This window comes from Marmota marmota, unplaced genomic scaffold (genome assembly GCF_001458135.2).
Source record: "Marmota marmota marmota unplaced genomic scaffold, marMar, whole genome shotgun sequence".
Taxonomy (NCBI): Eukaryota; Metazoa; Chordata; class Mammalia; order Rodentia; family Sciuridae; genus Marmota; species Marmota marmota.
Window position 1 is genome coordinate 54,900,295 of NW_025999842.1, and position 18,935 is coordinate 54,919,229.

The 18,935-nt window shown below is 33.1% G+C and overlaps 1 protein-coding gene across 6 annotated transcripts in view; it reads right to left on the bottom strand.

The window, feature by feature from the left end:
- The window catches only part of Reps1 (RALBP1 associated Eps domain containing 1), a 76,723-nt gene that overhangs the window by 7,524 nt on the left and 50,264 nt on the right, over positions 1–18,935 (bottom strand). For 2 of the 6 annotated variants that reach the window (XM_015501748.2, XM_015501733.2), the window contains exons 9-15: positions 17,503–17,606; positions 14,034–14,114; positions 7,419–7,506; positions 6,428–6,529; positions 3,945–4,017; positions 2,620–2,738; positions 1,697–1,761 (exon numbers count right to left, since the gene is read on the bottom strand). In XM_015501748.2, the coding sequence (XP_015357234.1) occupies positions 1,697–1,761; positions 2,620–2,738; positions 3,945–4,017; positions 6,428–6,529; positions 7,419–7,506; positions 14,034–14,114; positions 17,503–17,606 (632 nt within the window). The remainder of the gene's footprint in view (positions 1–1,696; positions 1,762–2,619; positions 2,739–3,944; positions 4,018–6,427; positions 6,530–7,418; positions 7,507–14,033; positions 14,115–17,502; positions 17,607–18,935) is intronic. The other 4 variants (XM_048798976.1, XM_015501740.2, XM_015501762.2 and 1 more) reach the window with 4 other exon arrangements.

Sequence of the window (18,935 nt, forward strand, 5' to 3'; positions counted from 1 at the left end):
TGGCTGGAGAACCACACCATAAACTTAAGCCTTATATAAGCAAATTAATTAGTCTGTATTCTGTGGGCAGAAAATTACCTACATGTAGACACAGTGTACTATCTGGCATTTATATGACTTCTTCAAGATAAGTACTGAGGAGTAGTATAGCTGGTCATATGGCGGATCCATGCCTAGTCTTTTTTTTTCCTTTGGTGCTGGGGATTGAACCCAGGGGTTTTGTGCACGCGAGGCAAGCATTTTACCAACTGAGCTATATCCCATACTCTCATGCCTAGTCTTCTGAGGAACCTCCAGAGTGATTTCCATAATGGTTGTTCTAATTTACAGTCCCACAAAGATATAAAATTGTTCCTTTTTCTCACATCCTCTCCAACACTTACAAAATCTCAGTGTAGTTTTGATTTGCATTTCTATAATTGCTAATGATATTCAACATTTTTTCATATATTTGTTGATTATTTATATTTCTTTTGAAAATGTCATTTGGTTCATTTGTCCATTTATTAATAGGGTTACTTGATTTTTTGGCATTTGAGTTCTTCATAATTTCTAGATATTAATCCTCTGTTAAAAAGAGTAGCTAGCAAAAACTTTCTCCCAGTTTGTTCACATTCCTAGTTGTTTCCTTTGCTGTGAAGATTTTTAATTTGATGCCATCCCATTTATTAACTCTTGGTATTATTTCCAGAGATTTAGAAAATAGTTTGTGCCTTTTGGAAAACAGAGTCCTACTGAGACAGTCATTGCCTGTGCCTGTGTGCTGGACTATTGACCCCAAGTTTATTTCTAGGAGTTACATAGTTTCTAGTCAAATTCCTAAGTCTTTGATCCATTTTGAGTTGACTTTTGTGCAGGGTGAGAGAAAAGGGTGGTCTAGTCTCATTCTTCTACACATGGATTACCAGTTTTCCCAACACCATTCATTGCAAAGGGTCCAATGTATGTTTTTGGCATCTTTATCAAGATCAGATGACTGTAGATGTGTGGTTTTCATCTCTATATCTTCTATTCTGTGCCACTGGTTTATGTACCTGTTTTTATGCCAGTACCATGCACTTTTTGTCACAATAGCTCTGTAGTATAATTTAAAGTCTGATATTATGCCTCCAGCATTGCTTTTTTGACTTAGAATTGCTTTGGCTATTCTGGGAGTCTATTCTTCCAAATTAATTTTGGGACTGTGTTTTCTAGAACTGTGAAGAATGCCATTGGTATTTTGATGGGGATTGCATTGAATCTGTATATTGCTTTTGGTAGTATGGCCATTTTGACAATATTAATTCAGCCTATCCATGAGTATGGGACATCTCTCCATGTTCTTATGTCTTCTTCAATTTCTTTCTTTAATGTTCTGTAGTTTTCATTGTAGAGAGGTCTTTCACCTTGTCAGATTTATTTATTTTATTTATTTATTTTTTTTGGCTATTATGAATGGAACAGTGTTCCTGATTCCTTTCTCAGCAAATTCACTGACTTCACTTTAAAAGATCTTTCAAGAAATAACCCAGATTATTAATGAAATCCTTTTCTTCCAAAATCCTCATCTTCACTGAATGAAATACTCATTAAGGATAATTATTAGGTGATTACTGACCTTCCAAATAAATGTATAACAGAATTGAATATCCAACCGACAAACTCATCAGGAGGAAGTAATAGCCAACATTTAGTAATGAGTACCTTGGAGAATTACCTGTGAGGGCTGTGGTCTTGGAGGCACTGCAGGAGGTTGGGCAACAACTCCAGCCTGTTGTTGTCCTGTGTGAATATGCAAGTCTTCTTTTTAGCAAATATATAGTCACTTTGCTAATAGAAAAAACAGGCTGAATCAATGTGACCACATGATAAACATTTCTAAGAATGCTTGATAATTATAGGACAGTGAATACTATCTTGTACAACAGTCTATATGTCACCCATTGGCCAAATCTCTTGACTTTTCCTCAGACCTTATTTCTCTTGGGAACTGCATTACATGAGAGACTCCTGATAAGCTCCTGTTTCCATACTAGAATATATTCTCATCTTTTCCTGCTATATTTCTGATTGCTTGTTAGCTATCAGATACAAAGACTTCCAATTTTTCTTTTTAATACTTCACTCTACCATTTCTATGCAAATAATTCTAAACATTACATTGATCTTTCTTTGCCTGAAGATCCAGTGACCTGTTGATTATTTAGATTTTTCCTTACCATTTCAAACTCATAATGACTAAAACATGACCTCATTACCCTTTGCCCATCATTTCTATTTCAATTAATGTAATAGCAATACTGTCAGTTGAAATTTTACCAAATTATGACTGTTCTTGCCCTTTCATTAACCAAGTGAAGGCCTATTACTCTCCCACCCCTGATATCACTACATCTTCTTTTCAAATTTCCTGAGTTATACCTCAGGTTTCTGTATGTATTATTTCCATTCAAACACACAAAAAGAGAGTTACTAAGAAAAAACATCCCCTTTATTTGATGTTATCTTTACATCCAGATTTTTTCTTCATAAAAATACAATAAACAAGACATATTAACAAGAATGGAAATAAAATGTTGTATGTCTTGGATTAACTTTAAAATTAAATGATAATATATATTGTGCTTCTTTGGCCCCTACCTGTGGTGACTGTAAAGGTCCGATTCATATCTAAGGATGATGATCTAGAATGAGAGGGCTGTGGCCTTGGAGGGGGAGGTGGTGGTGCAGTGTTATCAGGAGAAGTTCCTGAATGAGACCTGCAAAATTCACCCCATAACAATTGGTCATGCTATTCATATTGGAAAATTGTTTAAGCATTCAAACTTGGCTAAGCAGCAAATGACCCTACTAGCATGACATTTTCTCAAGCAGTACCTATTTAAATATAACCATCAGTAAAGATAGCACTATTATGTGTCCTAAACAAGTGGGTTTTTTTTAAATGTTGTAAAGTAAAACAATAAACAGTATTTTAAAAATTTGGAGAAGTTAGTTGTCAACATGATTTCAAGCTAAACTTGCAAACCACAGGCTGCTTTTCCCATTCAACTAAAGGTAATAATAAAAAAAAAATTAAAATGAGAAACTCTACTATCAAACTTGGTTTATCTTCCAAACTTATTAAAAACTGGAGTCTGGTAAGCTGAGGTCAAACCTGGGTAAACTATCTGAGGTGCCCATTCTGTTTCATCAAAGACCATCTTACTTAAGAGCTCAACTCGCCCTAGAGATTCACTTCTTTGCTACTGAAGTCTTTGCTACTTTCAGTATTCTTCTGAAAAGGGTCTCCATGGATACTGGCAATCTGGTCTTCATATATAGGGATAAAAAGAATAAAACCAAGATGACTGAGAACTCTTAAGAAACACAGGAAGAACTACATGAAAAATTGGAAAGGAAGCAAGCAGCCTTAATTTATGGGGAGAGAAATATGCTTCTGTTCTGAACAGCTTTTAGGGAATGGCAAAGTCCTCACAGACAAATCTCTTGCCATCCTCCCACCCTCTCCCACACGAAATGTTTGTGCCTAAGCTTTAATGTAACACAGAAGTTTAGGGTCAGGGGCCTGCACTGCTGGGCTGTGTTGGATGCTGTTTTAAAACACAGAATTCTTTTGGTACTTGCCATAACCTATTCATTTATTACTTTAGACTCTCACTGTTCTCACTGTTTCTCTACAAAAAGGACTATATTAAGCTTCTATTATGAAGAAGTTATCAGCCTTTAGAACTTCCACAAAATACATGAGGAAAAAAACAAAACAGAATTTCATTGATTTTTCTAATTAAGTTGGAAAGAATGAAAATTACTTGTCTTTTACATATTACCAAAAAGTAACCTAACAACTTTCAGAGAACAAAATAATGTGTATGTGGTTCCAAATGATTTTAAGTATTAAACTGCATCAAAATAAAAAAATGCGTTAAGATATTTTAACACTTTTAATTGGCAGAAATACTGACCTTTGACGAGTTACATTGCTCCCGATCTGTTCTGGGTCAGAAGTAAAAGAGTCTGAACTACTGTAACCATCTGCTGATAAATGGGATATGTCCTATTTAATAATAATCATTTCTTTACTTTTTGCTCTAACCCACACAAATATAAGTGAGAGACTGTTTCAAATCAAAAATATTCAAAGACTGCTAATAGGTAACGTTCATCCTAATGTTACTAACTGTAAAAAATTAAGTATCAATCAAATAAATCATGCATATGTATATAGCAAATCATTATCTAGAAACTTAATACTTAATGATACAGAATTATTCAAAATAAGTCACAAAATGTTATATATGTTACAATTTCATATTATACAAAAACAGAACTATAGATTGAGTATACCTTATTTGAAATGCTTGGGGCCAGAAATAATTTGTTTCCAATTTTTTGGATTCTGAAATATTTACATGTATATAATGAGATGTTTTAGGGATATTTAAAGACAAGATCTGTTTCATATACACCTTATACATACAGCCTATAGGTAATTATATATATTTTTTAGTGTTCCTGTGCTTTGACTGTAAACTATCACATGAATTTAAGTGTCGAATTTTATACTTGTGGTGTCATGCTGGCAATCAAAAAGCTTGAGATTCTGAAACATTTCAGATTTTCGATTTTCAGATTAGGATTGCTCAACCTGTATTATACACACACAGAATAAGAACTAAAGTTGATGACGACTTTGTTAACCATGGTCATTTGTAAAATAGTGAGAGTATGAATAGTTATTTTGTTATTTCTGTTTATCTTTTACATTTTTGCAGTTAAATATGAACTGCTTTGTAATGTAAAAAAGTCACCTTCAAAGAATAAATTTTAAAATATTTAAAATAAAGAAAATGAACTTTAAAATTGTTAAAGTGAAAAATAAAACAACCTGAAGTAACATATGCTGGCAATAATAAATTTTTTTAGCTAGGGGTCCTTGATTTTTCTATGTCCTCAAAGACTTAGAAAGCAGCAGGGAGGGCTGAATTTGTTGCTCAGTGGTGGAGCACTTGCCTAGCATGTGTGAGGCACTGGGTTCGATTCTCAGCACCACATATAAATAAACAAAATAAAGGTCCATCAACAACTAAAAAAAATTAAAATAGAAACTCAAGGTATAATCTGAAGGAAAACTATATACACTTTTAATGATATTGGTTATTAGGTTTAATTTCATTTCAAAACTTATCCTTTTACTTTTTCTTGCCATATAATGGAATTACTTAATTGGTAAAAGAACGATGCTAAAATGAACATATTTCCACCTAGATGTCCTGACATATGTGTCAAATTTTAGATGTATAAGACTGAAGTCTTAATTCTTTCCCCACAAACCTACTATCATGACAGCCTTCCTCATTTCCCAGCTACAGATAAAAAGCCCAAGAATTACCCCTGCCTCTTCTCTCCAATCTTATACCACAGAGGTAAGCAAACTCTGTGGCTTTCTAGGAAATGTTCAAAATTCAGCCCCAAATCTGACTACTTCTTAGTATACCCACTGCTACCACTCTAAACTGAGCCACTCTCTTCTCCTGCCTGAATTATTATAACTCTCTCCTGAACTGTCTCTCTTGCCTTCTTTTGGTCTATTACTATTAGAACTGCCAGAGTGACCTCGTTTTTTTGTTTTGTTTTTTTAAAGGAAGTTCAGATTATTTCACTTCTCTATTCAGAATCTTCTAATTGCTTTTCCATTCAGTAAAGGTCAAAGTCTTGCACTGCTCCTTGCTACTATTCTACCACTTACTACTCTGACTTGCCAAACCTTTTATTACACATCTGTTTGCGGTCCCAACAGAAACAAGTTTCCTTTCTTAAGGTTTTACTAATTCCTGTGCCTTAATTCATCCTTCTTTTAGGATTCAAACAGCTGAATCACTCTGCTCCTTCAAGTTTTGACTCAAATGCTATCTTTTAGTAAGGCCTTTTTTGAACACTTTATTTAAAATGGCATTCCTTCTTCCCTTTCCAGCCTTATTTTTATACATGGTATTAATTACCTTCTAATTTAAGAGCTGCCCTCCCTCTTATTATCTTATCTCCCTTACAGAAATATAAACTCTATATGGGCAATTTTTTTTTCTTTTTTGTTTACTGCTAAATTCCCAGTACCTTGAACAGAACTTGGCACTTAGTATCTGATTAGCACTGGCTGAATGAATAAACATATCCACAATGTTTTGTGAGACAGAAAGAAAAAATGTTGATAGAAAAGAGCCAATGGACCAAGCTGGGAGGGAGCAGCCTTCCCTCAAGCAGGTGGCAATGAAGGGTGGCCATTTGTTCATAGACAGGGCAGGATGATTAAAAGAGTTAACTATCTTCTACTTTACTCAGTGAAGACAGCACTAAATGGCTACACATTTGAAGCACTCAGATTTTTAAATCCATCCACACTTAATATACTTCAAATGGAAAGTGTGAGGCAAATGTTTCACTTACTTACCTACAGTATTTCCAGAAGCAAATTTCACAGATGAATTTATCTTATTTTCTTCTGAAAGGTCAGATGGTTTCACAAGTAAGGGGCTGGTCGGATTAGTATGATCTAGTGGAGAATTAATAGGTAAAAATACAAATACTAGTATTTGAATTGATAAATTCATAAAGTTCAGAATATAAAACTTCATTTAGATATTCCATAAAAGTGGCAAATAAATCCATGAGATATTAGACAAAATAATATTTTTAATAAAAATAAATGTAAACCTGTTTATATGGAATTTCTTCATCGGCCATAATAAGATACTTGATAATGAAAAAATTTATCTGCACGTTCAATTTTAGCTTGGTAGTGCAACTGCTTAAACAAAACACCATATATATTAGGCTACAGATAAGTTAATTAATGATACTAATTCACACAAGAAAAAAAAATCTACCTTTCAGAAACTTTAACCAAAATATTTAGTCTAAACTGATGGGAAATTCCAGAAGTCCAAGTAAAACAGACAACTTACAAAATTTATACAAAGGCCAAAATCTACTTTTACATCTTTTTTAGTTAAAAACTGAACACACTTTAAATAATTCATGATGGTGACCACATAAATCCAGGGTTATTGGAAAAGTCACATTTCCACATGCCCTTATTCTAAAACCTTATACTTTAAGATCAGTAATTTCCTTTAAAAAACTGCAACATAGGCCAGTGCAGTGGCACATACCTATAATCCAGCAGCTTGAAGCTGAGGCAAGAGAATCAGAAGTTCAAAGCCAGTTGCAAGCAACTTTAGCAAGATCCTGTCTCAAAATAGAAAATTAAAAAAAGGGGGGGCTGGGGATGTGGTTCAGTGGTTAGATTCAATCCCTAGTACCATAACCAAAACAAAAAACTGCAATATAAGCAAACACACGTGTCTACAAACACAATAGTTAGAAAGCACTAGATTTGGAAAATAAGCAATTAAAATACAATCTAGAAACATCTTCCTTACCACTGCCAGTTCTTTTAAGTTCCATTTCCTGCATGTGGATTTTGCTTGGAGTCATACGAATGGGAACTGGATGAACAATAGCAGTATCCTAAAGACAATGGGAGTAAATATAGATTTTGTATTTAAAATGTCAAGTTAATACCATTAAATAACCAAAACTAACAACAATGCAAAAACTAGTAGATAGATTTTCTCATTTACATTAAGGTAAAGATGAAAATAAATTTTCATAATCAAAAGCTTAGTTGATTTTATCAAGTCAAATAATCTGATTTCTTTTATAAAAAGTACATCTTAAATTGAGTGATTAAACATTTACATGAAAAAATTCTCTTATAAAAACACAGCTCATGACAATATTCAAAAGCAATTTAAAATGGTCTGATGAAATTATACAATTGTTAAATCTCGAGGTTAAAGTAAACTATTTCATGAAAACCCAGACTAAAAACATTTTTGTAGACTACTTAAGAAAATTTGATGATTTTTTTCACCTATAAAACAAAGATAATGAGCTGTCAATTTAATTGGGATAGTGGGCACAATACATCCTTTCTATGGAATAATTCAAATTGTTAAAAACAGAGTACCTCAAATTTTAGCTCAGACTTCCATAAAGGAACTCATTATTTCAGAAAGCAAGTAAGACTCCCTGTCTAACCTGCTAATACTTTTCTTCTACCATTTCCATGATGGCAATATATCTAACTTGGTGAGTGGTGATTTAGAGGCATAAAGAAGCTATTTGTATAGACTTTTGTAAATAATGAAAGAGCAAAGGTAAGGAAGAAGAGAACGAAGACTAATGGAGACATCTCAGAAAGGGTGGGAGAAGAGTGAGGTGCCCTGGGACATGGAGAAGCCTCGTCCTAACCCCTGGTAGAGGAATCAGAACCAGGTCAAGCATCTGAATTCACAGCAACAGACCAGCTGAAAAACATGGCCAAGGGAGCTTGGCTCCTCCTATGAGGAATCAGTTCATACTCTGTAAGTGCTGCAGTTAAAAACAAATTTGAGACCCTTCAATTTCAAATATCTATTAATGAGTTAAGTTTATAATTTAGTGTAGAGGATGCTGAATTTTAGTTTATACTGGATACTGTTTTGGTGATAATACTGAGTTAACACCAAGCCCTTGAGAGGGAAAGTTATGTTCCTGCATATGGTCTCTTACTGGACCAGCCTCCTTGGCTTACTCTCATCACCTTAAAATTCAATTTATAACAAATTCTTTAGAGCCACTATCTTGATAAAGTCATTCAAAGTAATTTCCTGCTCCTATACCTAAGAGAATTTTAAATAGGGTTAATATTTATTCAAGAAGCCTAATATTTCCCCTATACATCCTAAAATTGTAGTTATAAAGACCAACATTACAGATGGATCAAAGTTTAGATTTCTCATAATGAGTGACTCTCAAAATATAATAATACACTTAAGATACTATTTAAGTTATAGTTGCAATACAAAAAACATGGCTTTAGGGGTTGGGAGTAGAGTGCTCACCTTGCATGCATAAGGCCCTGGGTTCAATCCCCAGCACCACAAAAATAAATACACACACACACCATGGTTTTATACATGACTATTTTCTTAATTCATAATTTCTTATAATGTCAGAGTTTCAATCTTTGTTAATCTGTAGATGTGAGTTGTTTCTCTTTGTAGTTATATATTTTTAAAAAATATATTTTCTAGTTGTCAATGCACCTTTATCTTATTTATTTATATGTGGTGCTGAGAATTGAACCATGCTAGGCAAGCTAGGCAAGTGCTCTACCACTGAGCCACTGCCCCACCCCCAGTTATACACTTTTTTTTTAGCTGATGGTTTGAATGTTCTTTTGTATATTTCTTTCTTGCAATCTGCACGTCTTTTATACACTTCTGTATTCATTTATTTTCTGATGCACAGGAGCTTCAAAACATTCTGCATTCGTTTTTTCAGTGTGTGATAAATATATTCTTGTTACTGAGTTTCCTTTATTATGTTCTTGATATATAATTTCAATTTAGCCTAATTAACTTTTTTTTTTTTTTTTGGTACCAGGGATTGGATCCAGAGGCACCTTAACACTGAGCCACATTTCCAGCCCTAATTAACTGTTTTTTAAAAACAGTTTGTGCAAGTGGTACCTTTAATTTTTTTTTCTTTTCTCTCAAAGTCTTAAAAGATACATGACTTCTTCTCAATGTTTTATAATCTTGCCTTTACATTTACTACTGTATCAGAAGGGAAAGGTTTTTGTTTTAAATGTGATGCCAGGAAAGCAGCTAAGTTCAGTTTTGTTTATTCCTCTCAAAATGTTCTTGAAAAAAATCTGTAGCCTAAAATCTTGGGCACTGTATTTTTCACTATATCCATAGATAAATTTGTATCATTCTAATCACTTACAAATTATAGATTACTTGACTGATTAATATATAAATTGCTAAAATAGGTAAACCTGACTCTGAAGGTGATTTTCTACTTTTCTTTTAGTTAATTTTCGCTTTATGTATTTTTAACTTATCAGGTACAACATTAACTATATTGTATTTTTCAAGTAAATGTATTTTGTCATTTAATTGTACATACTAGGCAAAATATAGCTCTGTATATTTACAATTTTAGTTGCATAAATAAGTGTTATAAGAATCAGAATTCACCATTCTAAGACAAGATCAAGGAAAAAGAAATGATAGCACATGTGAAAATAATTTCTGATCCCAAACCTAAACAAATCAGGGGAAAAAATGTCAAATTTAGATGCTTCAAATTTGTAACATTTATCTAATATATATTCTATGTGTATAAAATCAGATTTATAAAATTTAAAATAGTTGGAAATATTAACGAGTATTTATATACATTTGTGGTATAAAAAAGGGAGGTCAAGAAAATCAGGAATGTTCTGTAACTTCATTCAGGTTTTCTGTACCAACAAATCAATATTCTGTAGCACACTGTATTCCTACAACTACTGGTTGCTGTGGTTCTACAATGGCTTTAGTCCAGTGGATCTACTGACAGCAGAATATGGTAGTGCTTTGATGAATTTGACACACATGACCACGTCTAACTTCAGATTAAGATATCAGAAGTTGCATTTACGACTGTCACGTGCAGCAAGATAGGGAGCTTTCACTTTAAGCATTTTAGCATCCATATGAAGAACCAAAATGTATACAAATCTCTTAGTCCTAAGACACATGTGCCATAAGATGCCAAAGTAACACTTTCTCTGCTCCAACCTAGTGTTTTTAAATAGTGAGGAGGAAACAAAATTGGCTGGCCAACTTCTTCTTATCTAGTCAGATTACCCAAATCCTTCAGGAAATCCATTTCTAATCATTCATAGCACATCTGTGTTATGTATTTGGTGTGATTTTATATAATGCAGTACTTTATTGAATTATATATATTATACATGTATCTCATAGATCTAATTTTTCTACATGCCTTAAATGCTATTATTCTTATCTGTCTTAATCCAGTCCTGCCTACTTTTCATTCTCATGTCAGGGAATTAGGTATTAGACCTCTTGATCCCTCTTGCTTCAGTTAATTCACATTGTTGCCTAAGTGATCTTCCCCTTACTGTCCTTGCCCACTCACTGGGGTACTCTGTGATATCTCCTGGTGCTATCACCCTGTAAGACGAAATTCAGCTACTTACTCTAGCTTATGAAGATTTTCTCAATCTACTTTCAACTACATTCCTCAGCTCCCACTGTTCCTCCATAGGTATGTGCAACCTATACTATGACCACAATGAACTGATCCTGCTCATGAAACTCTCCCTGCCTGGACTACCCTCGTCCATTTTGCCAATGTCTATTTTCAGTGAAGACTAAGCATACTACTAAAACCTCTTGTGAAATCCTTCCCACATAGCCAACCCTTTCTCTGCCTACAGCTTTGTTCAGCTGAAAATGAGATAATTAGAATCTTAATTTCATCGGAACTCTGAAAGCCTAATAACTAACCATCCCAGTGTGCACATGAGGTCACTGTGCTATGTAAGTGCTACAGATAAGTTTGAAGCTTTTCAGAGATTTTTTTATTTTATTGAGCAAAGGGTTAATTACCAAGATTTAGTTCCTTTTTAATATTCCATTATATATTTTCAACACTGAAGGGCTGGGCTGTAGCTCAGTGGTAGAGTGCTCGTCTGGCATGAGTAATAACTTGAGTTCAATCCCCTAACTAACTAAATACATCACTGAAAGGTAAGTGAAATTCACATGAAAACTTTAGTTTTATTGTTTTTATCTTCTCCCTTCTAATCTGAAAGGGTCTCATTTACTTACTTAAAATCCTTATTTATATAAGCCTTGCAAAGGATTATCTGGGATTGTGGCTCCAGGCTGTGCTCTATAAACAGTCAATATTTCAGTTAGTATTAAATGAAGGTTAAGAAACTCAGATTCTAAAGCACACAATTAGGAGAAAGGAAGGCATTCTCCCAACTGAAAAATTAAAGATTACAGGTTAGAGAACGAAGTTCAGGTTTAAGCTTACCAGCATAAATGAAAAAAGATTTTCTAGATGTCAAAGTATAAATATTTAAGAATGTCAACTTAATTTTTCCCCATTTTTTCATTTGTTCTTTTTACATATACATGGCAGTAGAGTGCATTTTGACATATTATACATACATGGAGTATACTTTCCCATTCTGTGATTGTACATGATATGGAGTTAGCTGGTCATGTATTCACATATGAACATAGGGAAAGCCATGTCTGCTATGAATGCCAATTAAAATGATCAAATTCAGAAGTCTAACTTCAAGTTTAAAATGTCAAGCATTCTTTATTTTCCTACAGTCTCTTGTCTACCACACTAGAAATAACAAAGTATACTTTTAAACACTCATAAATTAGGATATTATTTCCAAGTAAGAACATCACTTGTAATAAGCTTAACATTCCTCTATATTTCCTGGCAGTCATGAGTCAATTTATTTTGCCTCTGAGCTCTAGATTTTTATATATAATGTTCTTCCTTTGTCTCACAAAGAGTTATAATACTATGTGTGATTATTTTCACTGTCTTGTAAGGGTTAAGAGATTAAGATGATTTTTTTTTCTATAAAATACCTTCATTAAGTAAACAAAATTAACTGGACTATATATTTAAAAAATTAGCAGGTAGAAATAAAATAGGGAACTCTTTAAAGCTTAAAACTTGTCACTTCCCAAAAGATCTTAATTATGGCTGCTAATAAGCAGCAAAAATTTCAACTGTTGGTTTTATTTCTCTTGCACTTTTCAGATAAAAGTAAAAAATAAATGCCTTAAATATACTAACAGAAGCAAAAGGCACAGAAGATCTACATATAAATCGGTCCCTGAATATTTTAATAGACTATAAACATTTTTAAAGGCCATATATTATGTTTGAATTAAATGACTGTAACAGCATCCTCTATATTTCAAATACAAATTCTATAAAAAAATTTTTTTTAGGTGACAGACCTTTATTTATTTATTTCTATATATGTGGTGCTGAGAATCGAACCCGGTGCCTCACATATGCCAGGCAAGTGCTCTCCCACTGAGCCTCAATACAAATTCTTTAAAATTTTATAAGGCACCCAAAATCCACTGATTGAAACTGAAGATATTTTATCTTTAAAGCCACTTCTCCAAATCCATATTAAATGATGAAGCCATTTTAATACTTAATTATTAATTGCCAGCTGCTAAATCTAAGAATGCCTGTGTCACTTTCTACATAGCTTTCTACTCAGCTCACTTAAGAAAACAAAACGAAAAAAACCCTACCTTTACCTTTCTTCCCTTACTACTGAATTCCTCTTTTGTTTTTGGAAAGTGCTTATTAGCATGTCGAGAGAGAGAGAGAGAGAGAGAGAGAGAGAGAGAGAGAGAGCGCGCGCGCGCGCGAGCGCGAGCATGCAAAGGTAGAGAAATGAACAGAGAGAAAAATAATTTGAAGTTTTCAAATAACTTCAAGGACAGGAGGGGCATAGATGAAATTAACTTTATAGAGATAAAATTTATTTTTACAATCAGGATATGAACTTTGTAGCATTTTCAAAAAACACAGTAAACCACAGGAAGACAAGACAGGTTCCTTTGCACAAGAGGAATTTTTGACAAATAGCTATGTATTGTTTTACTGAACTTGATTCTATCTAACAGAACTTAACATACTAATTAAACAAAAGCCTATCATTTGAAGCGTTTTTAAAAAGATGACACTGCATAAATATTTGCATACACAGTACATATTACATGATGCATAAGCATACAAATAATATTTACATAAGTGTCACTACATTGAAATACGTAGTATGTTAAATAAAACATACATTTAATTAGCAAATGACAACATGGTTAACCAAATCAATTATCACAAAATGCTTCTTTAGACACATGTACCAGATTTTAAAAGCATAGTTTTTCTCACCAAAATAACTAGAAAATACAAGGAATGGGAAAAAAAAAAATTCTTTCCACCATTAAACACACAAAAATTGAAAAGTCTGCCAACATTTCCCTCTAAGCACTACACTGAATCATGCATATTGGCTAAAAAACCATAATGAATGGAAATTTGGGTTAATAAAATTAATTTCAAACAAGCAAGCTAAGTGATTGACTTACAGGATCAGCTGGTGCAATGTTAGAATCAAATTGGGTCAGAGTTTGTGAGCTTGAAGAGCGTTCACTAAATGTCTCCCACTGCTGAACAGACAGAGGAGAGACAAGTCAGCATGATGAGAAAGATGGAGTAAAAGATCACTGGAGAAGATTTAGCAAAGTAATTCAGAGGTTGCACTGCAAGCTGTGTTTCATAGGTCTAACATTATTATGTAACTTCTGTTTTTCCATGAACATCTTATACTTATCTATCTTGGGTCATTTTGAATAAAAGGCAAACAGTTTCACAAGCAGATATCAACTGAATAGTAATAATTTTTTGCAATCTCTACTAAAGAGATTCATAGCCTTACAGAATTAAGATTCAAAACATAATACAGGACCATATTGTGAGTGATATAAATGGCTATCAAGTGAAAATGTAAAGGGGTTTGTCTTGCCTGGAAGAAAGAATAATCCTTCTTTTAAAATTCAAACGTTAATGCATTGATTTGGTAATGGTAACAAAGTTTTGATTAAAACAAAGCAAGTCAGTGTGACTTGCCAGTGCGACCCCTGAAAGATGATTCTATTATGTTCGTGCACATATTTTATACATATGCATAGATATTTAATAAAATATAATTGAGGTAAAATGCAAGGAATTCTGGAATTAATATGTTTGTGCTTATGTCAACCTGTAGCAAGTCAACCCCTGCAATCAGCACAACAAACAGGGCCATGCTAGTTCACAAGATGGAATCGCCAATCAGGCACCCCCCTCCCCATGCTAGAAAAATCAGAATGCAGCCACAATGAGAGCAAATCAAGCATTTGAGTATGTGTTATATATAGAAGATGTATATGAAATATTATGTATCTAAAAGAGGTACACAAAGAAATATCATACCTCTTAAAATAGTGGATAATTCAATATTAATTACAGTAAATTCCATTTGTTGTAGAGATCTTAGTAATATGGTACAGAATTTTTACATTAAAATTGTTAGTTAAATCAGATTCTTAAAATTTATCAGTTATCCTCTGAAGAGGGAAAAACATCTACACATATACAATATATACAAACAAATGTTTACACACAGACACACAACTACCCATTCACCAAAATTCTTATTATAATTCACTTTGGGAAAGTATAGTTTTATGCTTCAAAGTTCAACTTACTATTTAAAATATTGATATTCAATTTGAGAAGACATGTAGAAGTTAGCAATTGAGTGCACTATTAAAAATTATCTACAGAAATGGGCAATACAATCATTCACCAATTTTTTCTGCAGATTAGTTTTAGCTTGAAAAATAAGATAAACAGAAATAGTGATGCACTCAAAGTATTTTAGGTAGAAAAGCCATAATAACTCACTTCTATCAGGAGACATAAGTTCAAGGAAGTGACTTAACAATATCTGTTAATACAATTGTTTTCTTCTTCAACAATTATTGTCGCCAGGATTCATAAGGAATTTTTAAAATCCTAATTAACTGAAAAAAGTTCAAATACAGAAAACTTTGGCAAAAAGAAGGCATATATACTAACACCCGGCTTGGGTGTCATGAGGTTTGTCCTCGTGGTTTTACAAGACTATCTGTAAGCAATTTGGAGGGACGAGAGAGACTCTCCTCTTCATGACTTTAGTAAATAGTTAAGAGCACAAGGCTTTGGAACCAGACTACTGGAATCCTATTTGGGCTTTGCAAACTTGGGCCAGTTAAATTCCATAACCTCTCTGTACTTCAGTTTCACCATCTGTAACATGAAATTAATATCTACTTCAAAGGAGTATTCTGAGGATTTAAGGAGTTAATATAGATAAAGAGCTTTCTGGACAGAACTGGAACATCAAAAGTGTTCAACAAATGTTAGTGATTATCATTAGTGTTATCCACTGTACTACCTAATCCATACCCACAGGTGCTAAATTAAAGTTAAAAAAATATTAGTGTTTTGGTGGTAGACAATGAAAATAAAATCTAAATTTTATATCCTAAGTAGCTAAATAGGTATCATTTAAAATAGGTATCATTAATACATCTTAAAACCAATGTTTTATGAGCTTTAGATATTTCATATAAAGTGAAAAAAAATTACCACTTTTTTGGTATTGTTAGCAAATACTAGAAAATAGAACTTGATAGGAATATTTAATCAGGCAGACAGCAACTAGTGGAATCAGAATTGAGGAGGGACTTCCAGCCCTCGTCTTTAACTCGTTAATTGCATGTGATTTCATTTAAAATGAACACAGGCTTAGGAGTTGAGACTCTTTATAAGAGCTGCTCTTATTTACAAACTGATAAAAGTAGGCTAACAATACTCCTTTTATTCTGATAGTGCCTTTAAAAAATGATAGAAATGTAAATGCAGTGAAAGTAATATTTTCAAGAACACTTATCTATTCTTCATAAACGTTCTACTGGCCAATTTTTCAAAGGCTTAATCCCCTTCTCTACAAAAACATATTAATAGGTTTACATCTGATGGTAGGACATATGGTATAATGTTATAATGCTTAAGACACAGTCTTGGCTGTGATTGGGTGTTTACAAAGCAGTAAAAATAGTACAAAACTGCCAGTTACTTCTCTGTTTTCCAACTGTCCCAAATTAACTAGGGTACTCTTTAATCTAGTATTTTTCTGGCTTTCAAGAACATGGAAAGCACAGAAGCTTCCTGAAAGTTAACAAACTCTTATTTTTGCAGTACTACCTAAAGAAAAAAAGATAATTTATTCACAAAGAGAAATGCTCTCAGGCTGGAACAGTAGTTTCCAAATGGAGTCCTCCAGAACACTAAAGTTCAACAGAGCATCCTCAGGAGGTGCTTCAGGAGAGGGGGGCCTCAGGCCCTCTTCCTTTATTCTAAGCAAAGTGATCCTTTTATTGTTTTATATGATAGAACTTTGAAGTCACTGGAGAACAATGCATTTGTCCCAAATTCTATTTTGCATACTATGCTTGGTCACATTTAGACAAAAACACTCCATTTTATATTGAATAAGGTCACAGAAAGCATCTTATTCCTGTGGAAGGCATGCCTAGTGACATCACATCACTTCCAATCCCAAGATTCCAATTGTATTATCATGTACCTAAGGACTGAGATGGCATGACTCACTAGACAAGGCAGCTGACTAGTATCAAAGGACTTGTATTAAAATCTTAGCTCTTAAATCTCCTGGAAATGAGATCTTGGCCAAGTCATTCACTTTGACTTTTAACTTCATTCATCTGCCCCAACTAACTCACAATATTTTAGTGGGGATAAACAATGGAAACCAAATGATAGTGTATGTACATTAAAAACCTCAAAAGTTACATCATTACAAACATTTATTTATCAGTTATATTAACTATGCATGCATGCTCAAAGAGCTTTATACTGACATTAACCTGTTTGAAATTTCTTACCTTAAAAATGCAAATTTTTAATTGAAAAAAAAAAAAAAAAGAAAGAAAAGAAAGCTATGCTAACCTCACTGCTTTGATTCAGCTCAGGCCAAGTCTGGTTTAGTGATGGCATTGATGGTGACTTGCTTGGAGGTGCTTCAGTAGGAGAGCCTGGCTGATCTCCAACATCTGTAATTTAAAAACAGAAGACTCCTCTATTAACAATATATTTTAGTTTAGAATATTTACTTATAAAAAAGCTAGCAGATGATTTTCCTAAGTAGTAATTTATAAACTGATTTTTCTTATGTTCCCAAAATAAACATTTTAACCATCAGACAATACTCATTCATACTACTCTGTCTACCTGAAACCACAGTTTTTTAACTTTTTATGAAAATAAAATCTAGTTAGGAATAAGCAGAAGAGTGTTATACACGTTTATTTTACACAGTGATAATAAAAGAGGTCAAATGCTCTGACTCAGTTTCTGATATCAGGGATGGATTTTTTTATCAGCTTCCGAAAGTATATTTCTTGTAATACTAATCACTTTGGGGACTTTCAAAAATTAGGGTTTTTTGCTCAAATAAGTTTGTGGGATACTATTAATTCCCTGTTGGAGCACTCCCATGCATATCAAGACTACTTATGTCCAATAGTAAATAAACTTAACATTTGTAAGTCAGTTTTTCTCAAACACAAATGCTTTTCATCAAATAAAATTCTTCAATATTCTCTTGAAATATACTTTGGGAACTGCTGATTCATACTCATTAATACATTTCCTCTACAAATCTTTCTTGATACCAAAAAATGGAAAATAAAAGGTATTCCCAGTCATTAAAAAAAAAAAAAGCAAAAATCCATAAGCCCATATGAAACTTAGCTTTAAGAAAGGTTTTTCTTTCAGTCCTGTGGATTGAACCCAGACCTTGCACATGCCCTCTACCACTAAGCTATACCCCCAGCCCTTAAAACTTTTGTCATTACACTCACTGCTATCTTATCGATAGCTACAAATCCATGACACTAATTCAAAATGATTTTTAATGTAAATCAAAGTATCATACTATAATTTTAATTCTATTTAAGCCCTAATTTAAAATCTCTCTAGCTACACTTAAAAATATAATTTCAAAAGTAACTAAATTCCCAAATTTTTCCAAGGTTTACACAGCTTTGAATATAATCCCAATCAACAGGGAATATGTAATTTGTTTAGACCACATATCATTCACAATTCCAATATCTGTCTCTGTCTTTCTATTTGACCATGGGCAAGTTAAATAAAATAATATCCAAGTTTTTCCACCAGAAAGAAAGATACTTGGTATTAAGTGTTAGCTCTATACTTCAGATTTCTAAGCATACAGCCATATAATAAACCTACCGATATATAGCTTTTAATCTTTCAATTTAGTCATAAATTTTTACCTTTTAGTACCTAACATAGGATCTAATACAGAATAGCACTCAAGTATTTATTGAGTAAGTTGCTTTTTGTGTTCTTCATTA